This window comes from Zootoca vivipara, chromosome 16, assembly GCF_963506605.1.
Source record: "Zootoca vivipara chromosome 16, rZooViv1.1, whole genome shotgun sequence".
Classification (NCBI taxonomy): domain Eukaryota; kingdom Metazoa; phylum Chordata; class Lepidosauria; order Squamata; family Lacertidae; genus Zootoca; species Zootoca vivipara.
The window spans coordinates 31211679-31234029 of NC_083291.1; the positions used below are offsets into that span (position 1 = coordinate 31211679).

General features: G+C 47.6%; 3 protein-coding genes across 6 annotated transcripts in view; 1 reads left to right on the top strand and 2 right to left on the bottom strand.

Moving 5' to 3' along the window:
• Positions 1 to 342: 342 nt before the first annotated feature.
• Positions 343 to 3204, bottom strand: TIMM29 (translocase of inner mitochondrial membrane 29). Its single transcript, XM_035141271.2, has 2 exons — positions 3072 to 3204; positions 343 to 1674 (listed from the first exon to the last, which is right to left on the bottom strand). The coding sequence occupies exons 1-2, from the start codon at positions 3133 to 3135 to the stop codon at positions 1046 to 1048; spliced, it is 693 nt and encodes a 230-aa protein (XP_034997162.1). The 5' UTR covers positions 3136 to 3204; the 3' UTR covers positions 343 to 1045.
• YIPF2 (Yip1 domain family member 2) lies at positions 2599 to 19463 on the top strand. 3 transcript variants are annotated; one of them, XM_060268990.1, is made up of 10 exons: positions 2599 to 2621; positions 5401 to 5448; positions 7341 to 7486; positions 10237 to 10317; positions 11651 to 11738; positions 13599 to 13697; positions 14420 to 14586; positions 15630 to 15812; positions 18534 to 18654; positions 18888 to 19463. In XM_060268990.1, the coding sequence occupies exons 2-9, from the start codon at positions 5418 to 5420 to the stop codon at positions 18642 to 18644; spliced, it is 906 nt and encodes a 301-aa protein (XP_060124973.1). In that variant the 5' UTR covers positions 2599 to 2621; positions 5401 to 5417; the 3' UTR covers positions 18645 to 18654; positions 18888 to 19463. The 3 variants fall into 3 exon arrangements, with proteins under 3 accessions (XP_060124973.1, XP_034997158.1, XP_034997157.1); XM_035141267.2 differs by lacking the exon at positions 2599 to 2621 and adding an exon at positions 3436 to 3885; XM_035141266.2 differs by lacking the exon at positions 2599 to 2621 and adding an exon at positions 3438 to 3978.
• The window catches only part of CARM1 (coactivator associated arginine methyltransferase 1), a 42685-nt gene continuing 39425 nt past the window's right edge, over positions 19092 to 22351 (bottom strand). Inside the window, exon 16 of one of the 2 annotated variants that reach the window (XM_035141258.2) lies at positions 19092 to 21422. In XM_035141258.2, the coding sequence (XP_034997149.1) occupies positions 21286 to 21422 (137 nt within the window). In that variant the 3' untranslated portion in view covers positions 19092 to 21285. The remainder of the gene's footprint in view (positions 21423 to 22351) is intronic. The other variant, XM_035141259.2, reaches the window with a different exon arrangement.

A 22351-nucleotide genomic window follows, 5' to 3' on the forward strand; every position in this document is an offset into this window, starting at 1 on the left:
TGTTATTTGCTGCTGTCAATGGACTGCCCAGCTTACAGGAGCTCATGAGAATGCAGAGATGAACACAAATTTAAAAAAAAAATACTAACACATCTGTTAGGGCTCTCCCATTCCGCTTCTGATAAGTTTTCCATTTGACCCTCCACCCCCAAATTCAACAGCAAAATTGAAGACTGTAACCCTATAAAAAGGTAAAGGTAAAGGCAAAGGCAAAAGGACCCCTGACCGTTAGGTCCAGTCACGGCACTGATCTCACTTTACTGGCCGAGGGAGCCGGCGTACAGCTTCCGGGTCATGTGGCCAGCATGACTAAGCCGCTTCTGGCGAACCAGAGCAGCGCACGGAAACGCCGTTTACCTTCACGCCGGAGCGGTACCTATTTATCTACTTGCACTTTGACGTGCTTTCGAACTGCTAGGTTGGCAGGAGCAGGGCGGGGATTCGAATCAAGGACCTTCCGATCGGCAAGCCCTAGGCTCTGTGGTTTAGACCACAGTGCCACCCGAGTATACAAAGGTACTTAACAGTAAACCCTAATGAACTCAGTGGGGCTTACCTCTGAACAGACACACATGGGAAGATGCTAGGAACTATTTTTCACCTCAGATGGAAGATTTCCACAAAATATTAAGCTAGGCAGCACTATAATAACTGAAGATCTCCCAGCTTCTCACTAACAGTATCACAAAATAATTATTCAAGTGCATATACTGTAGGAAAGGGAAGGCTTGGAGAAAAGTCAAGAGAATAACAAACCCTATACTGTACATCTTCAGAATAAGCTTTGGACAGAGCTCCTGTGGAGGTACAGCTCCTGAGAATTTAAATGTGAAGAACTGAAAGGGAGAGGGAATCAAAGAAAAATTCAAGAGAATGGGTGCTTCTTCTTTTTTTACTCATTTATTCACCATACCTGCCTGAGTCTACATGAACAATACAGTGAAAATCAGGATCCTAGAAGAAAACAGACCATGTTCCTAACGGATCTTTTTCTTTGTTCCACCATCTCCAAAGGGAGATGATAAACTACAGCCACCAAGGCACATCAATGATGTCGATTTCCATGACTCTCCCTTTCTGTTTGCTGGATCTGCTCCTCTGTCAGGACAACAGGCTTGTATTTCTCATCAAAAAGTTTCTCGTTGGCTTCCGAATGGAGGTTATGGAAAGAAATTGTCCTGAGATGCTCTGGCAGGTGTTGAAATTCCTCCTCATTAATGTCCGGATCCCGCATTTTGGAGTGCAGAACCCACCAGCGCCCCCAGAAGCCCACATCGAGGACTTGGCTGGGAACCTCCATCCAGCGTGGCTTCAGGTACTTGCAGTGCACCTGGTAGAGATCTGCTCCTGCATCAAAAGGAGCCTCGTACATGAGGGCGAAGAAGAGCAGGCTCTGGAAGCGCAGCTGGCCTCGGTTCCTCAGCTTCGTCAGCCGCTGTACATGACCTTCCGAGCTGCTGCTGCGGGTCCAGGGCGAGAGCAGGAGGAGGGTGCCCGAGGCTTCCAGGAGGCTGGCCTCGAAGGAAGACTCACAGGGGCTGTGGAGGCTGCAGCCCACTGCTCCGGCCAGCAGCGAGAGGTAGAGCCCAGCTTTCCCCGGCCGCTGCCTGACACCCAGAACAACCTCTTTGCAGGCTTCGGCATAGTCGTGCAGGAGGCTCTTGCACCACGAAGCTGCCGGGGGAGGGGAGGGAAAGAAGAAAATAGGGAAGGTAAAAACAGAAGAAGAGCCTGCTGGATCAGGCCAATGGCTCATCTAGTCCTGCATCCTGTTCTCACAGTAGCTAAACCAGATGCCTTTTGTGGGAAACCAGTGACTAGGATTTGAGCAGAACAACAACTATCCCCTGCCAAGGTTTCCAGCAAATGGTGGAGGTACAGCATAGCCATTGTGACTCGGTGGGCTAAGCTGGCCAGAGGAGCCCATCAGGGGCCTGCTGGTCTCATGCTGTCATGGCAAGAGCACCCCATGCCCCCCAGCCAACTGGGGGCTCCCACTCCAGGCCTCTGCTGCATGGGCATAGTTAGTAGCCTTGGCTGATAGCCTTGTGGTTGTTTTATTTATGTATTTATTTTGTAAGGTTTATACACATCTTGATTGTAAAAACCCTCACTTTGCGAAAAGACAATACAGTAAAATTGAGAAAAATTCACAACCCTACTTTAAAACATGCAGAAACAGAGGTAATAAAAGAGGTGAGTTGCTTTGACTTTCTAACCACCTGGGTGTCTAAACAGAATGTTTTTAGCACGTGCAAAATAATAATAATAATAATAAAGTACAGTGATCTCAATAGGCAGCCAAAGCACAGGTGCTGCCACGCTGAACAACCGCATTCTTCCAAATGTAGAACAGGCATTACGTGGCACCTTGAAGGAGTGCCAGTTCCGCTGACTGAAATGCATGAGCGGACACCTGTGGGGTAAGGAGATCTCGCGGGTAATGCGGCTCCAATTTGTTATGGATTTTATATGCTAATAGCAACACATTGAACCCGGCTCGGTAGCAGATCAGCAACCAGTGCAGACCCCCTGAGCGCTGATGCTCCTCCATGCCATGCAGGTCATATAGTGAACCCTGAACCGGCCCAAAATTTAGCACGCTTCACGACTTTGAATAGGTACCTATATGAATATATGTTTTATTATGATTACTGGGATTGTTATTGCGGTCATTTTGTGTGTGTGTTCCCCCCCCCCGGTCTCAGCACTCTGTGCGGGAGAACAGCCAGCACCGCCTTTAATCCGGCGCTGCTCCTTGATTGTCTCTAATCTTCTTTTAAGGCCTGTGGGAGAGAGTTCCGCAAGCCTGACTCTGGTTAAGAGGAACCTGGAGCTGCGTGAGCTCCACGCAGGGAGGAAGGAAAAGGAGGCGGCCCCGGGCCGAGGCAAAGCGCGCCACAGAAGGGCACCCCCCCCGCCGCCACCTCCTTCTCCCAGGGAAGCATGCAGAGGGGCGGCGGCGAACCCTTCCCTCCCTCCCCGCCCATCTCTCGGGGTGAGGTCTGAGGAAGCAGGCGCCGCTCAGGGCTCGAGCTCGGGCCTCCCCTCCAGCCACCCGCTCGCCTCACCTATGCGGCCGGTGCGGAACCGCCCCCAAAGGCGCCTCTTCTCCGGGCTCGGAGGATCCGCCATCGCCGGCCTTTTCTGAAAGGACCGCGAAGCCGGACGCTAAAGCGCGACGGACCAGCCCAGCGGAGACCGGAAGAAGGAAGAGAAGGCGAGGAGCGGGAGCTCATAGAGATAGGAAATATGTAGACTAGCTCTTTTTGTTGTTGTTGTTCGCTGTGTAGTTTATACAGCAAACCGCCGTGTGATCTTAGGACGAAGGGCGGTGTTTGTGTGTGTGTGTGTGTGTGTGTGTGTGTGTGTGTGTGTGTGTGTAAAATTATTGATTTACTTCATAACATCTTGACGCCGCTTGGTTGTTAAAAAAAAGCAAACAAAACACCTCGAAGCGGCTAATAGGAAAAAGGCGAGAATTAGTGAAGATTCCTGCATTGCAGAGGGTTGGGCTAGATGACCCTCGGGGGTTCCTTCCAACTCCCCAAATCTGGGATTCTTCGGACATTTCACAAGCCTGCCCTGCTTTCTTGCTTCTGCCTCCGAGCAGAAAAACACGCGCGGTTTGAAGTCCCGCCGGGTTGCTTCCCTTTAACGGGTTTCCGCCATCGCAGGCGAAATTACAAGTGCAGCCCCCAAAGTACCCGTGTCTGTGTGGAAATCCCGTCACGCGACCCACGACGGGGCCTCCAATCGCTGTATTTCCGAGTCTATGAGCGCCAGGGGCACTTTTGACGCGCGCCGGAAGCCGCGAAGGGGCGGCGGCGGTGCCTCGCTGGAAGCTGCGCCCTCGTCGCCGTCCGAGGCTCCTCTGAGCTCCTGGTGAGGCTGGCCGGCCTTCTCCCCACACCCCCCCGCCGCCGCTGAGGGACCCTCGGGGGTGGGCTCTTGCCTGCTAAGCCCCTCCTCGCCCGGGTAAGGGGCTTCTGGCCGCCAAGGGTGGGCTAAGGTTGGGGGGGGGGGTGTCGCAGCCTCCGAGTGGCAAGAGGCCAACCTGTGCTCTCTCTCTCAGGCCTGGAAAGCACGCCCGGTCTCTGAGCATGTGCAGAGTGCTTCCCCCCAAAAAAAAAATTGGACAAGGGACTGTAATGCTCAGGGCCCAGGGCTGTTTCTTTCCGTGGCGCAGGTTCGCCATGGCAGAGGGAGGAGAAGTGCTTCCTGGAATATCCTAGAGGTAGAGGGGGACCCCCAAGAGTCATCTAGGCCAACCCCCTACGAGGCAGGATTCTCGACGCCAGTTCCCCCACCCCCCACCCTATACCAGACCCTGCTTAGCTTTGCAAAATGCGCCGGGTGTTTTATCTCTACGCCACTAGGAAGCTTACTGCCAGCATTTGAGCTGCAGCAGCTGGGAACCTTTTTGCAACCAGTGCCGGATTTACATATAAGCTAAACAAGCTATAGCTTAGGGCCCCACTCTCTTGGGGAGCCCCCAAAAAATTAAAGGGAAAAAACTGGATGTACATTTCCAAAAATATAAGATAAAAAGCAAATAAAATAAAACCTACATGTTGTGTAGGCTCCTATGATGTAAGTAATGGGCCCTGCCTGCTGGGCTGCTCCCTAAAATATCACTGGTGTGCTCATTTCTATATCAATTACTTTGATAAAATACATATTTTGTTATGTGCAAATGGCTTTAGATACCTATTAGGTCCATAAATTACCATATAGCATATATTCAACACAAAAAAACAGTGACCGTTTGTTGTTGACAAAGGACAGCTGGACATAGAAAGGGCCCCATTACCTTCAGTTGCTTAGGGCCTCATCAAACCTAAATCTGGCCCTGGTTTCACTCCAGCTGTTTTTAAGTCAGAGGGCTAGCGGTGTCTCTGCCCCCTACCCTAGATGTTGTCGGACTACAACTAGGAGCTGTTCAACGGTGGAAAGGACTCCCTTGGAAGGCGGCGGACTCTCCTTCCTTGGAGGTTTTTAAGCAGCAGTTGGGTGGCCACCTGCCCTGGATGATCTAGTTGAGATTCCTGCATTGCAGAGGGTTGAGCTAGATGACTCTCAGGATCCCTTCCAACTCTACAGTTCTAGGATTCTAACTGCCAACGTCCCTGACTGTTGGTTGTGCTGGCCTGGGTCTGATAAGAGTCCAGCAACATACAGAGAGCCACAGGTTTCAAAACACGCCTGTTTTGAAGCTGCCTTTAACTGCCTCCTGTCCATACATCGCAACCCAACCATTTAAATGTACACATCTGTATGTCTATAATATATGCACCTGCCAGTTTATGATTACGCTTCATGCATCTGAAGAAGTTTCAGTCTTTAAGGTGCTTCAAAGCTCTTTGATGTTCTGTCAACGCAGTTTGTTTTCTTTTCCAGGATAATCCAGTTACATCATGGCTGCCCCAGATGAGCTCAAGTTTCACGGTGAGTGTTTTAATTCCCCTGAGTGAGTTCTGGATTGTGTCAAGCTTTGGGCACCGGGCTGTGCAGTGTGCTTTCTCTACCCACCTCAAAACTTCCATGTTCATACATGTCCCACTTACAAGAGCATAACCTTTGTTGGATTATCTACCTTTCCTATCTCATTAGTGTTCTGTACCAGGAATAGTCAGTCTACAGCTCTTGGCAGTGTTAGAAACTGGGATCGAAAAGCTAGCAGCCAAATGGCTTCTGGGACTTGGGTTGTGGGAGCCAAAATTGGCTGTCTAGTCACCACTGGGTGTGTGGGTGTGTGGTTTGACAACACTTTATTTATTATTTTGATAAGCATGTACTAAGTGATAAGCAATTCACATAAGTGACAGATAGTTAATGTCACATTTTTAAGCGAAAATTGTTAATACGTGTTTCATTTGGTGTTTACAATAAAAATATTGCTACCATACTTCAGTTTTCAAAACATTCTACTCTTTATTGTTAAACTCCTTAACATATTGTCTATCTCAAGGCTTCAGAGCACCTACATTTCAGTAATCCTCGAGTGTCAGCCAGGTGCAAAAAAAACAGCACCCAGACTTGTGGAGGTGTTTGCAAATGCAGAAACTTTAGTCGCAAAATGTGCCTGGCGCCCTGCTAATTTTGAACTCTGGCTCTTGGAGAGTACCCACCACATAAGTGCTGAGCACTTGCCTGCTGTTAAAAGAGGGTTGAAGGAGCAAAGATTGAACCTTGTAATGGGAGCAGAATCCATTGAAGGCAATGGGATTTACAGTGGAAGCCTATGCATGTCTGTTCAAAAGTAATCCTAAACACATAGTAGGGAGTAATCCCCATGGAAACACAATGGGATTATTTCTGAGTAATCATGCATAGGAGTAGCTGTGGTGGGACCTGAACTGGGGATTTCCCAGCCCACAAACCATCATATACAGCATCTCTCAGGAGAATATAATGAACAGTTTTTATACCTGTGGAGATTTTTTTTGCATAGTGCAAAAAAAAAAACCCATGTTGTAAGCAGGCTGGGTTTTTGGGGGGTACGTGTGTGCTGATTTTTCTTTGGTGTAGATTGCTCTGGCTGCCTCTGAAGGTAGGTAAGCCTACCTTGATTTCTCAAGGAAACACAAGTTCTTTGGACGTATCCAAGTTTTGTTTCTACCTTAAGCTAGGGCTGCCATGTTTCAAAAAGTAGAAACCAGGACACCCTTAAAGTTGTTGAGCTTTTCTTGGGGGGAACCCCCCCCCCAAAAAAAAACAGGTTGAAGCAAGGAGGGAGAAATGCAGAAGTTCTGCTCACCAAACAGTGGGGTCCTATACCTGTTCTTTCAGAATTTCAAATATTGCCTCTGGTACCACATTCACATGAAATTGTACCTGAAACGCCAGTGTGGTGTGATGGTTAGAGTGCCAGCCTAGGACCTGGGAGACCAGGGTTCAAATCCCCACTTAGCCTGGGTCACCCTGGGCAAGTCGCTCACTCCCAGCCTAGGGTTGTTGTGAAAATAAAAAGAGGGTGAGGGAGAACTATGTACGCTGGGATATAAATGTAATAAAGCAAAACAAAGTATGTTAAAACTAGAGGATAAAGCTGTCCAGGTTTTTTCACCTCCTCTGTTCGTGGCATCCTGGGATTTTAAGCACCAGATGAGAAAATGGTGCAGTGACTGGCTTGGCTAACAATTTCTTCCAGACAAATAACTTGGCAGCTCTGCAATAGGCAAAGCAAAAATCTACTTCTGCTCACCTGCAAAACTGCTTTCATTGAGTGTCACGCTATGGAAGTCCTATCCTAGCTTTGAGCTACAGGGGCTGTAGAGCAAAATCTGATTGTGCTTGTATTTCTGTCCTGACTGCCTGGCGTATTTTATTTTCTGCAGAATTCGACGAAGCCATAGATTTGCTGGCTGAGAACGCGGATGCCACCACTCCTAGCATCAGTGAGCGGCAAAGCCACACAACCGTAAACATGTCTTCCGGCTACAATGAGGAGCGTGAGGCAGAAGAGGAGGATGATAAAACAGAGGTGCTGCTGTTTCAAATTCTGTCCTGCATGTTGATTTATAGCTAGCTGGAGAAGTAGCTGCTTTGCGGCAGGAAGGAAACATAAGCCTAGCCAAGGGGCTACTTCCTATGGACCTGGAAGAGAGTGGAAAGGAGATAACTGATCAAATGGGAGCTTTTAAAGCACAGCGATTTACATAGATAAGGAGGATAGGAGGCATAGAATGCATATAACAGGCATGTCCAACAGGTAGATCGTGATCTACCGGTAGATCACTGGATGTCCCTGGTAGATTACTGGTAGATCACTGGCTCCCCCCAAAGAAGCTCAACAACTTTGGTTCAACTTAAAAAAGCTCATGATTTTATTATACATTGGAACCTCGGTTTGCGACTGCCTCCGTTTACGACGAACTTGGAGAGCGACCGACGCGGACCCGGAAGTATTTACATCCGGATTCTGCGGATGCGCAGAAGCAATCTGCCCAGCTCGCGCATGTGCAGAAGCACTCTATCAGCGCTTCGCGCATGCGCAGAAACATGCCTTCAGCGAGCAACAAACTCAGGGAGCGACCGGCTCCCCAGAATGAATCGTCGTCGTAAACCGAGGTACCACTATAATAATAATAGTAATAATAATAATTATTATTATTATTTATTTATACCCTGCCCATCTGGCTGGGTTTCCCCAGCCACTCTGGGCGGCTTCCAACAGAAGTATTAAAATACAACAATTTATTAAACATTAAAAGCTTCCCTAAACAGGGCTGCCTTCAGATGTCCTCTAAAAGTCTGGTAGTTGTTTTTCTCTTTGACATCTGGTGGCAGGGCGTTCCACAGGGCGGCTGCCACTACCGAGAAGGCCCTCTGCCTGGTTCCCTGTAACTTGGCTTCTTGCAGCGAGGGAACAGCCAGAAGGCCCTCGGCACTGGACCTCAGTGTCCGGGCAGAACGATGTAGGTGGAGACGCTCCTTCAAGTATACTGGACCGAGGCCGTTTAGGGCTTTAAAGGCAGCACCAACACTTTGAATTGTGCTCGGAAACGTACTGGGAGCCAATGTAGGTCTTTCAAGACCGGTGTTATGTGGTCTCGGCGGCCGCTCCCAGTCACCAGTCTAGCTGCCGCATTCTGGATTAGTTGTAGTTTCCAAGTCACTTTCAAAGGTAGCCCCCGTAAAGCGCATTGCAGTAGTCCAAGTGAGAGATAACTAGAGCATGCACCACTCTGGCGAGACAGTCCGCGGGCAGGTAGGGTCTCAGCCTGCGTACCAGATGGAGCTGATAGACAGCTGCCCTGGACACAGAATTGACCTGCGCCTCCATGGACAGCTGTGAGTCCAAAATGACTCCCAGGCTGCGCACCTGGTCCTTCAGGGGCACAGTTACCCCATTCAGGACCAGGGAGTCCTCCACACCTGCCCGCCTCCTGTCCCCCAAAACAGTACTTCTGTCTTATCAGGATTCAACCTCAATCTGTTAGCCGCCATCCGACCTCCAACCGCCTCCAGACACTCACACAGGACTTCTTAAAAAAAAGCTTAGCAACTTTGACCTGAGCCCCCAAAAAGGGGGTAGATCACTGCCAGTTTTTAACTCTGTGAGTGGCCACCCCTGGCATATAACACCTGGTCTGTAGCAGTTGCATTGGTTCCCTAATAGCTTCCCAGTCCAATTTAAGGTGCTCCCTCACATTTGTGTTGAAAGCCTAGATAAGGGGGTGGGGCTCCAAATAACTGAAAGAATGCCTCATTCCCTGTGTGGACCAGCTTGAGGCTTAAGATCAGCAGAGGAGGCCTTCCTGGTAGTCCTGCCGCTCTTACAGGTTTGGGGGAGCTTCTGAGATTACCTTCTTGGTCAGGGGTCAGCAAACCTTTTCAGCAGGGGACCAGTCCCCAGTCCCCCCTCATGTGGTGGGCTGGACTATATATATTGAGGGGCGGGGATGAATGAATTCCTATGCCCCACAAATAACCCAGAAATGCATTTTAAATAAAAGCACACATTCTGCTCCTGTAAAAACACGCTGATTCCCGCGCCAGATTTAGAAGGCTATTGGGCTGGATCCGGCCCCCGGGCCTTAGTTTGCCTACCCATGTTCTTGGTGGTAGTTCCAAGAATGTGGACCTTCCTTTCCACAGAAGTTTGTCTGGCTTCCATTGTTTGCTTTGAGAAGGGAAGAATTTGGTTTTGGGTCCCGCCTGTAACGTGTTGTATGGAATTAGTGTTTTTTAGGTAATAGGTGTGCTTTTTGTTTGTTGATGTTTTAAATCTACTGTGTGGTGTTTTTTTAAAATATGCTGTAACCCACCCTGGAACCTTATTGTGAAGGGTGGGTAAGAAAGACAATAAATAACAACACAATGCCTACACACACACACACACACACACACACACACACACAGAGCACTTTGCTGTGTCACCCTACCTGACTAATTCACGCTTGAGCAGCCGAAATTCCTATTGTTCCTTGTGTGAAGAATTTCCATAAAAATAATGTTCCCCAGTCATTACAGTCCCCTAAGTTTCACCCCCACCTCTTAACACACACAACTGGGAGGGGAAGCGTCCATGAAAGAAAGAGGTCTTTTCCTTGGGTCATTATTTGGAGTGAAGCACTCTGCCTCTTTTTCTTTTATTTTTTAATGTAAGAATGCTTAGGGCACGAGGTCAGGAGTTCTATCTTCACAAGAGCCCCAGGGGTTGCTTTGTCTCACCCAAAATATCTTTCCTGGCCAAGGGCAAAGCAGTAACCTGCATTCTCATCCCTGCAGCTCTTGAGTTCCCAGAAGAAGCAATCCAGTTTCTGGACCTTTGAATATTACCAGGCTTTCTTCGATGTTGACACATACCAGGTAAGGGTACTACCCGTGTAGTTCTAGCTTCATAGGCGCAGCCAAGAATCAGCCACACTTGACAAGATGAGGGAATGTAGTAATGATGGGAATGTAGAATGATGGGAATTGTAATCCCAAAACAGCTGGAGGGCCAGGTTTGGCCACCACTGGGCTAGATGATCCATAAGGTCCAGTTCTGTTTCATAGCTGGAGGCACAACCTCATGGCTGGCACATTTGTATTGTGCTTTGAGCCTAATTTGGCTCCAGGATCTGCTGTGGCTGAATTACCGTTATTTTGTTGGCTACAAATTGAAGATCTTCCTGATCGACTGATATTTTCAGGAGCTGAAATTCACAGCGGTGATGTTCTGACTATGGGAATGGAGATTTCCTAACCATGCAGTTAGAATAACTCATAATTCACAAGCTTGCTTGCTTGGCGTTGAGCAAACATATTATCAGTCTTCTCCAGCAGGTGCAGAATGCTGCAGCGAGGCTCCTTGCCATGGGAGCATATTTACCCAGTCCTCTACTGGCTGCTCTGGCTCCCGGTGGCGTATCAGGTCAGGTTGAAGGTGCTGGTTTTGACCTTTAAAGCCCTATGTGGCCTAGGACCCCCGTACTTATGGGACCGCCTCTTCTGGTATGTCCCACAGAGGACCCTAAAGTCCCTGAATAATAATAGCTTAAGGGTCCCGGGCCTAAAGAAGCCAGATTATCCTCCACTAGGGCCAGGGCTTTTTCAGTGATGGCTCCGACCTGGTGAAATGCTCTGTGCCACGAGACTAGGGCCCTGCAGGACTTGATCTCCTTCCGCAGGGCCTGTAAGACAGAGCTATTCCGCCTGGCCTTCAATTTGAATTAGCCTGATCCTCCATTCCCTTTTTCTATGAAGGAACCCTTCTGGGTTAAACTCTTCCCTGGTCTCCTTGCTGGCCCTAGCAGGACCAACTTGGCCAGTTAGCCCTGACAATCACTTGATGTTTACTGAACTGTTTTCCCCTCCCCCAAATGACCCTGAATTTTTGAATTTTATTGACATTAATGCTGCATTTATGTTGTATTTTATGCTGTTTTTAAAGTTGCATTTTAATCAATGTTTTATATTTGCTGTTAACCGCCCTTAGCCCGGTTTTTAAACCGGGAAGGGCAGGGTATAAATAAAAAATTATTATTATTTATTATCATACCCTGACAATGCGGTCTATCTAGTGCAAGGCATAGAAATGCCTGTACAATATTTCTAGTAGTCCCTGCACCACCTGAGACGGGAAGCAAAAAGCCCTGCATTCCTGCACATCCCCAAGGGGTCCATTTTGGTGACGCAAGGCCTATTTCTTGTTTATCAGGTGTTGGACAGGATAAAGGGGTCGCTGCTTCCACTGCCAGGGAAAAACTTTGTATGGCACCATCTACGGAATAACCCTGACCTGTATGGTGAGTACAGAGAAGCTCAGGCTGATGCAGAGCACTGCCTCCCGCTTTGCAAAGTCTGGATTGAACTGTAAACTGTGATGTAGCATACTATGTTGCTAGTTATCTCCCGCTTGGACTACTGCAATGCGCTCTACGTGGGGCTACCTTTGAAGGTGACTCGGAAACTACAACTAATCCAGAATGCGGCAGCTAGACTGGTGACTGGGAGCGACTGCCAAGACCACATAACACCGGTCTTGAAAGATCTACATTGGCTCCCAGTACGTTTCCGAGCACAATTCAAAGTGTTGGTGCTGACCTTTAAAGCCCTAAATGGCCTCGGTCCAGTATACCTGAAGGAGCGTCTCCACCCCCATCGTTCTGCCCGGACACTGAGGTCCAGCACCGAGGGCCTTCTGGCGGTTCCCTCGTTGCGAGAAGCCAAGTTGCAGGGAACTAGGCAGAGGGCCTTCTCGGTGGTGGCGCCTGCCCTGTGGAACGCCCTCCCAACAGATGTCAAAGAGTAAAACAACTACCAGACTTTTAGAAGACATCTGAAGGCAGCCCTGTTCAGGGAGGCTTTTAATGTTTAATAGATTACTGTGTTTTATTTTTCTGTTGGAAGCCGCCCAGAGTGGCTGGGGAAACCCGGCCAGATGGGCGGGGTATAAATAATAAATTATTATTAATATTATTACTATTACTATTATTATTATTATGTCCAAGACAGAGAATGCAGATTGCTCAGCATCCTGAGAAGCAAGTCCTGATTAAGCAGGCGGGGGGGGGGGGAGGTGAAGCTTGCTGGTCATCTTCCAGAAGTGCAGCCTTCATTTCCTTGCTCTGTCATCCCTACGTACATACCTTGCACAAGTGGAAGGTCCCAGGTCTACCCCGGGCATCATCAGTCAATGGATGTCTAAGAGCTGGGCCGGTAAAAGCCATGGGAATTAGGACTAGATCAGACTTCCCCAGCTTGGTGCCCTACAGATTATTCTTCTTCTTTGGCGATCACTCGTAGCCGAGTAAGATTGTCTTCCATGAACACGGTTTTAACAGTGAGTCCGTAAGTGACTGTGGAGGCCAATTCTGGATCCACACGTCCTTCCATAGTGGGGACATTGGTTTGCGGGTGGGAGTTGATCACAGTGTGGATTTGCCAGGTGTGCCTTCCTCTTAGCACGTTTTTCCCTTGGGTCCTGAGTTCGAGTGTCTTCAAAGCCCATGACACCTTTGGTAAAGGCTGTTCTCCAATTGTAGCGCTCGCAGGCCAGTGTTTCCCAGTTGTTGGTGTTTATAGTACACTTTTAAAATTTGCCTTGAGAGAGCCTTTAAACCTCTTTTGTTGACCACCAGCATTACGCTTTCCATTTTTTTAAAGTTCGGAATAGAGTAGTTGCTTTGTTAATCTGGCATCCGAACAACATGACCAGTCGAAATGAAGTTGATGTCGAAGAAGACTCTTCATTGATTCTGATTCTTTCTTACAGATTATTTGGACTATAGCTCCTATCACCCTTGACCCTTGGGCCAAGCTTGCTGGGATGATGGGTGTTAAGCACAAAACATCTGGAGAACAGAAGGTTGGGGCAGGGAGGCTGGGCTAGATGGACTGATAGCCTAACAATGTGTTACACTTTTGTGTGTCCAAGGTTTGTGCTTGGGGAATGTAGATTTCCCTCTCAGGCATGCTCTACCAGGTAGCCTCCAGTGATGTGCTGAGAAACCTCCCCGGACCCTCAGCTCTTTAGTTGCTTCCTTATTCTGTATATGGTAAATGAGTTCACAGTCGGCTCCATTCTTTGCCCCGTGCCGAGACAGGAAGTCTCCTCTGCCCGTCTTTTTTTGGGTCTTCTAATGTTGTATTTCTGCCTCTCACAGGACCGTTCTGGATCTGTGCCACATTGGTCTTCACGCTGGCTATCAGCGGCAACTTGTCCAGCTTCCAGGAGAAAAAGGGCAGCCCCCAGTTCCACAAAGGTGAGGGGTTGACGGGGGAGCGTCTCTTGCAATTTAAGCTTTCTGGACAGAGTGTCAAGCGGTTGAATGCAATCATACCCCTTTTATATATTGGGTATTGTTGAAGGCACACAAAGAATGGGCAAATTAGAGTTTTTTTTGGGGGGGAGGTAAAAAATAAGTTGCACGTTACCTGCAAAAGCTTTTGAGCAAGGTGGCATGCGGCCTACAAAGAAGCAGGAAACAAGAGTTGTAGTAATGACTCCTTTCTTTCCTACTGAGGATGTGTGAGATGGGTAAATGGACAGTATTCAGAATGCCTAAATTTTGGCTCCCAGATACCCTTAACTTCTCGCAGAGGAGCAGAAGCTCCTTAGCATAACTTAGTCATAAAATGAATGGAAGCTTTAAAAGTACAGTAGTTCTCAGTTATGATAAGTAAACACAAGAGGGAGGGAAGGAAGGAAGTTTTGTGCATGTGTGTGTGCGCGCATACACACATACACCCTTCCCTCCCTCCCTCCCTCCCTCCCTCTTGGGTTTACTATCATAACAGAACTACTTTTAAAGCTTCCATTCATTTTATGACTAAGTTATGCTAAGGAGCTTCTGCGGGAGAAGGGCAGGCAGAAGGCAAATATGTAGAGGCTTGTTCCTGGGAGGGTAAGCCCTGGTTCTTGACCCTCCCAGTGTTTTTGCCTTGGAGCAAATGCTGCTCTTAATATTCTTTTCCTTTTCTATAGTGTCCATTGCCGGAATAATTATCTACTGCTATGCCTGGCTGGTACCCCTTGCCCTGTGGGGCTATCTGCAGTGGCGAAAGGGGGTCCAGGTCCATGTGGACTCCTACACCTTCCTGGAGATGGTGTGCGTCTATGGTTATTCCCTATTTGTGTACATCCCCACTGCGGTGAGTAAGGCAAATGGAGTGGCAGGGAGAAGACTGGTTCATATGTCGTTCCTTTTTAGTTTGCAGAGCATAATATTCCGGTAGAAAGTACTCACAAAGTCCTGCTCCATTGTGCTTTCCATTATTATTATTATTCATTCATTCACTCACTCCCTGCCCGTCTGGCTGGGTTTCCCCAGCTACTCTGGGCGGCTCCCAACAGAATATTCAAAACATGATAAAACATTAAAAACTTCCCTAAACAGGGTTGCCTTCTGATGTCTTCTAAAGGTTAGATAGTTTTTTATTTCCTTGACATCTGATGGGAGGGCGTTCCACAGGGCTGGTGCCACTACTGAGAAGGCCCTCTGTCTGTAACCACACTTCTTGCAGTGAGGCAACCACCAGAAGGCCCTTGGAGCTGGACCTCAGTGTCCGGGTTGAACATTGGGGTTGGAGACGCTCCTTCAGGTATACTGGGCCGAGGCTGCTTAGGACTTTAAAGGTCAGCACAAACACTGTGCTCAGAAATTGTGGGAGCCAATGTAGGTCTTTCAGGACCGGTGTTATGTGGTCTCGGCGGCCAGTCCGTCACCAGTCTAGCTGCCGCATTCTGGATTAATTGTAGTTTCCGGGTCACCTTCACTGCAGTAGTCCCAAGTGGGAGATAACTAGAGCATGCACCACTCTGGCGAGACAGTCTGCGGGCAGGTAGGGTCTCAAGCCTGCGTACCAGACGGAGCTGGTAGACAGCTGCCCTGGACACAGAATTGACCTGCACTTCCATGGACAGCTGTGAGTCCAAAATGACTCACAGGCTGCGCATCTGGTCTTTCAGGGACACACTTACCCCATTCAGGACCAGGGATTCCCCCATACCCACTGACCCTTTGTCCCCCAAAACTGTACTTCCGGCTTCTCAGGATTCAGCCTCAATCTGTTAGCCGCCATCCATTCTCCAACCGCCTCCAGACATTCACACATTCCTCAAGCACTGCTAGTTTTGTGCAGCAGGATTTCAGCAAAAGGGACCTGAATTAAAACTCAACCGCCTTCATTCACAGATGCTGTGGCTGATTCCTATATCCTGGCTGCAGTGGCTGCTGCTCATCTTTGCCGTGGGTCTCTCTGGCTCAGTTCTGGTTCTTACCTTCTGGCCAGTTATCCGCTCAGACACCAGGCTGGCAGCTTGTGCTCTGTTGGCTGTCGTCATTTCTCTCCATGTCCTTCTGGCTATTGGTTGCAAGGTATGTTTTCTTCTCTTCCCATTAAGATAGGGCAAGGTTTGGAGAGCAAAATGCTACTTGTGCCGAGAGGGGAAGGAAAAGTAGAGGGAAATAAGCTGTGTACGATTGCAGCCGCTAGAAAGTCAGATATTTCAAATGAGTTTTTAGCCTCAGAAGTTGCAGAGATTTTACAGCAGCAAAAGTACTCGGGGCTGGAAACAGGAAGGCACTTTTTAACACACACACACACACTTTTAATAAAACTCTGAGGGACTTTAGAAACATGATGATGTTGTTGCATGATTTTACTGTATAATTTTGGGTACCCTGTGGCAATTTAGTATTATGAACATCCCTAAACCTTGCCTACCTGGTCATGCAGGCTGGGAGTTGTCTGGAGGGCAACATGTTGACAAAATCTGCTCTGATCTTACAATATTTGAGGTAGCTTTATACTAGACCCCTGAAAAAATCGTTAGAATATGATGTAAACATTGCATAGTGGGAGTACAGACGTACCTTGGAAGTCGAACGAAATCTGTTCCAGAAGTCGGTTCAACTTCCAAAATGTTCGTCTTCCAAGGCATGGCTTCTGATTGGCTGCAGGAGCATCCTGCAGTCAATCGGAAGCCACGCCAGACGTTCGGCTTCCAAAAATCATTCAAAAACCGGAACGATCACTTCCGGTTTTTGATCGTTTGCGAGCCGAAAGGTTCGAGTTTACAGGTGTTTGGCTTCTCAGGTTCCACTGTATAGATAAAGTAATTCTATCCTAGTGCTCATTGTGCCCAAAATTACGAGGAACGGAACAGGAATTTGATTAAAGTAAGAAACAACAGGCTGCGATTTACCACTGAAACCTTTCTAGCAACTGTTCCAGCACTTTTAAGGCCCAACTAAATGTTGGTCAGGATCAAGACTTTGAGCTCATCAGAACTTTTCTTCAGACTGGTTGGACCACCAGGGGTGGGGGAAATGTTGCCAGATGTAATGGGAAGGACATTTCTGGTGCAAAAAGACCTCCGCTTGCGACGGCATCCTGGGGTGAATGGAGGAGTAACGATTGCTCTCACTTTGAGAACCATTTGGTTCTTCCGCTGGTGTACCTGCAAACCAGAGCTGGGGGGGCGGAGGGGCTTTTTTCTCTGTATGAAGGCTGCATGCTGGTGGTGGGTGGGACTTGGATTTATGTGACACATTTCTATCCAGGCTGGAGGGTGCAAAATATGGTTCTCAGCTAGGGAACTCCCTCCCTGAGGGAGATACGTTTTGCTCTCTCCTCGTCTTAAGCAGGCCCTAAAGATATTTTAAGTCCACCCGAGAAAACTGGGGTGGTTTTTAATTGAATACTACACTCAGTGTAGTAATGGGATTGTTGGCTGTCTGTGATGATTTGTTTTTTTGCTAGTTTCACATTTTTAGTTTTAATTTGTAGGATTTCAATGTGTTTTTAAACATTTTATACTCCCTTGATTGTGAGCTGCTTTGAGAATACTTAGGGTTTTGAAGAGAGGCAAATGTTAATAAATATTAGTATTAATATTCTAACATTCCTTAAAAGCTTGGTTTATCTGCTTTTTGCTGTCTTTTCGTTTTATATTTTTAAACCTCGAAGCCTATAAAAATAAGTGAGCTGTTTTGCAGCTAGCCTTCCCCCCCCCCCAATCCATTTTTTCCTTTGTTAAACTCCCTTCACTTTTGTCTTGTGTTTTCATATAGTTTTAGGCATGTTATAAAAATACAGTTGGCGTTACAGTGTGGACTTTTCACATGCATGCATTTCAAGGTTTGGAAATGACACTGCACCGTAGGCTGAGACAGAGGAGTGCAATGTGCTCTGGATTAATCACATTCTGCCTGCAACACTGAACTTAAATGAGAACTCTTAAGCAAACTCTTTGGCCCCACCTTGGTAGTGTCAATACAAACTCCACAGCCAAGATCCAACAAGGATGTGGATTATTGTTCTTACGCACATGCCCCAGGGCTTGCTTGGACATCCTGTACAAAGCTCTCGTCTAATAAATAGGGAAACAGTTATAGCTGGATATCCAGCCTAACGTGGGGTGGGGTGGATTAAATTACCCAGCTAAAGTGAATCCAGTTTTCCCACTTACATTTCAATTATTAGTACATGCCGATTGCAAATGTACAGATTTACAGTCTCACTATGCTACCCTAGGAAACTTCAGCTTCTTAAAAGAAAACTTTGTGCTCTAGAGAATGGTGTATTATTTATACTTCTGCCATTTCCCAAACTGGATTAGGATGGTAACAAGAAAAAGTGTTACACAATGTTTCCAAACCTGATCCCCCCCCCCCCGGCTGACAAATCTATGTATTTTTGGCACGTCTAAGCCTTGAAGAAACAGGTACTGACCAGTTTCTCTGTGAAACGGGAAATGGTAATGCTTGCTCCCTAAGCAACTTGCAGAACAAGGAAGCAGGCACATCCAGTGGGCTACTCTAGAGAATATATGGCATCTCCGGCCCTTAATATAGGACCTTGTTTTGCCGTTAACTTGGTAGCAGAAAAGTAGCCCAAAAATAATTTGCCACAGGTCATGTATTCAGTTTTAGACACACAGGTTTTGCTCTTGCTTGTTTGCATTCAGGTTTTGATTAAACCAGAGTATTCTTCAAAGTGCAGTCACTGAGTTTTCAAATTAACTTATTGACTATAGGTGGAGGAAGGCAAGCCTGCTTGATTTCTACAGCTGATTTATTTTCTTCTCTTTGAAGCTGTATTTCTTCCAGAATGCAACCGGCACACCTTCTCATCCCACGCCAGCTGCTCATTTCGGCAGAAGCACACCGCCTCACCCAGCCAACCACTCCAATACGCACATTTGAAAGGCAGCTGGTAAGAACTTCTGGCCACCCCGTATGGCATGCAACAGATGCTAAAAATGCTGCTGGGTGTCAAATATTCTTTGTCAAAGCACCCACTGCTCCACGATCCCCACCCCCTACCAATGGAAGCATAGGAACTAACGTGCTTCTGGGAGACGTAACAAGGGGTTGGCATCTCTCATCTTCCTCCCTTAGTGCATGCCCTGCTTACAAGACCTACAACTGTACCAATCTCTGTTGCAGACACTTTCATCATGAATGTCTGGCCTCAGGGAAAGCCCATGGGCGAAGGAAAGTGCACAGTCATTCAAGAGGCAAGGAGACACCTGAGCTGGAACAGGGACCAAGCAGCATCACCTCACCATTTCAAGGCTTTTGTCGTCCTACTTCAGCCAGCCATGTCACTAAGGTGCCCGATTTGCAAAGAGCCTCACTTTTGGAAACAAATTTAAAGGCCTGGCTGTTAACATCACAAAACGTTACATGGGATAGATGCAGCTGCCTTTTGTTCCTTCATCACAGGATGGGCCTGAGGTCCTGACAGGGCTGCAGAAAGCGATTTCATGGAGTGATTCTCTATTGTTCCCCTTCCGGTTAAATCTTTGGTAACGGCGGGATGTAACAGAATCAGCAGATGGCTGAGACTATTTAGATCCTCGGTGAGTAAGGGTAGATTATCAGGAATAGAATAAGAGCTTCTTTGGAGGGAAGCTTGAATGATAGGGAGGTTGAGCACTGCAGATTACTTTGATTTAGTTTAGCTACTTGATTTTGTTTTCTATGGAAAGCTAATTTAAATAAAACTGCCTTTTAAGAGGAGTGTGGCTCTTTCCAAGCTTTTTTTCCAGCCAACACTGTCATCCTCTGTGGCCACATACACAGGATCAGCAAAAGTATCCATGTAACATGCTGTCTTTGACAGTGAAAGAGGGTGACCGAAAATCTGGTAGAAAGAAACACCTAATGGCATGGGTGGGAAACTGCTGGGTTTCCTCATCAAGGATTTTGTACCCAAAGGTACAAAGGTCCTTTGTCTGAGGTCCTAAAGGCAGCCTTTGTACAGAGTGAGAGTCTCTTAACTGTATGTCAAAAATAGAGGCTTGTCTTTTGAAGATGTGAGCGAAAGGGAAATGAGCTTTGTGGAGTCACATCAAAACCTGAGGTGGGGGAAACCAGCCACTGTAAACAAGTCTTCAAAACCCTCCCAGTTTTATTCAATAGTCACAAAATCATTGATCAGCCAGACCTAACAATTGACTGTGTAGACCCCACAATTCATCCACTATGGAGCTTCTGCACAAGACCCCCTCCTCCCTCCCCCCCAAATTCAGCCCACCAAGCCCCTGTTGGGAGCCAAAGGAAACTGCCTAAGTAAAACACACTTCCCCCCCCCTCCATAAAACGGGTCCCTGCCAATTCCTTTCGAACATGCCAACTGGTGGCTCTGAAAGGAAAATTAGAAAGAAAATACCATTAATGGTTACAGGTTACACATACAAAGACTACAAAGGGGCTTCCATAACAGATGCCAGAACCATCTACTCTAAGAGTCCCTGGTGGCTACTGCAGGGAGCAGGCAAGTCTATATACTAAGCCACTTGGCACCCAGTACCCACTGCCTGCCCAGCTGAAGAGAAAAAATGGACTAGAGACAGCAGCTGCAACAGCCTAGAAAACAGGGTGGAAATGGAGCCAGAACTGGGCATAGCCGTCAAGATGAGCTGAGCAACAGGAAACTGATACACAAACTGTTCACTTCCAGCCAGCAACCTTTTTTTTCTTTTTGGTACATTCATGTTTTAAATTTTTTTAACCCTTTGATGCTACATCGAGATTCCCCCCCCCCCCCCCGAGACAGGCAATCATCAGACCGGCTGATAAGATACTCGTGGCACAACAGTCCATCTCATCTCAGATGTTCTTCCGGAAGCCCAAGATCTACAGCAGTAAGTTGCCGGAACTCCTCGCAAAGCCAGCCAGGACCCTGGCTTGTTGGCGTTTTGCTTTTCCCTCACGACAGGAAACACACTTCCTCCTCCTAAGTCTTAGCAAAGCAACGAACCCGGAGGTTGGGTGAAAGAAACCAACGCGTAGATGAAAGGATGTGCAGCTGGATTTTCGCCTGTGCCCACTCTACAGCCAGCTGCAGCCCCTTCGTTCAAAACACTGGGAGCAAGGATGAAGGCTCAGGTTACTGGCACTGCCGCTGGGCTGTCCACAGTACTGCTGAGAAGCCCTGTTGCAGCTTTGCTCTACAACCTGTGCCTAATGCTGATCAGTCATGGAAGAGTTGAAGAATGATACCATTAGCAACATGATTGGTTGTAAGACACAGTGAGCGCAGGAACTCAGTCATGGTTGAGCAAGTTGAAGTTTCCAACATTTCATAAAAAAAGTGTACAAGTCTGCTATCAAAGAACAAGTGGGGGGTGTCTTCTATTGTACAATGGTCAGAACATCTCTGGCAAGCCTAATTTGGGGTGGGGGGGGATGGGGGTGGGAGGGAGGCAGGGGGTAGAAGAAATCCAGAGAAGCAATTGCCAAACTGAGGTGCAGAAGGCAGGTGGGCAGGGCGGGTTTTTTTTCTTCTTCATTTGGTTTCCTGGTGCTGTCAGTTCAGAGGATCAGGGGTGAGGGTCTCTTAGCTCCCATAATGCATTGTGTTGGTTGTGATGGACATGGGAGATGCCATGGAAATGGCCGGGCCTCCCATAGTGAACTGACTGTTGACAGGATAGTGAGCACTTGATGTTCCTCCACTTTGACCACTAGATGAACCTGCAGGGGAAAAAAGAAAAGAGTTCAGAAGTCTCATATGTAAGGAATCAAGTCGGGTTTCTAGCAGAAATAAAAATACTGAGCACTAGACCACTAACTTTTTTTATATATACTGAGAACCTCTATGAGGGAGCTAAAGCAACTCTGAACTGACAGGTTTCAATATAAATTCAGATTCTCCTCACTTTTGAGTGTTATCTGCATACACGGTTGAAAAATGAAATTCAACCACCTTGGGCAACCACACACTGCAGGAACAAGAGGCAAAGTGCTATGGCATGAAATTTTGTAGGCAATAGCTTACTGAAGTTGATAGGAGACTGAAGCTGTCACAATATAGCCCACTAGCTTCTCGGTCCATGCATCTAAGACGGTGAATGCTTGTTTAGGGCAGTGTTTCTCAACCTTTTTTGGGCCAAGGCACACTTGTTCCATGAAAAAAATCACGAGGCACACCACCATTAAAAAAGTTAAAAAATTTAACTCTGTGCCGCCCTATATTGACTATATAATTATGACTGTAAGAAACACTTGCCAATTGCTGTGTTGGTTGCAATCTACTGTAATAAGGCTTCACAAGCCGCTGATTTCTCTGCCAGCACAATCCTTTGCTCAGCAAGTTTCAGGTTGAGCTCATCCAGCCAGCTTCTTTAAGTTTGTCTAAAACCACCCTCCCATGGTGGTGGCTGTTGAGAGCTGCGCTCGCTCCGCGTCGTGACCCGGCCGGCTTCCTTTCCGGCGGGTTAGTGCTGCCTATTGGCAGCCGCCAGGCACGTGACAATGCAAATCGCCCTTCTCGTCGCCGCACGTCGCGGCACACCAGCCAGCGTCTCGCGGCACACTAGTGTGCCGCGGAACAGCGGTTGAGAAACGCTGGTTTAGGGAAACCTCTGTCACAATAAGCCAAGTCAATCTCTTCACCTACCCAA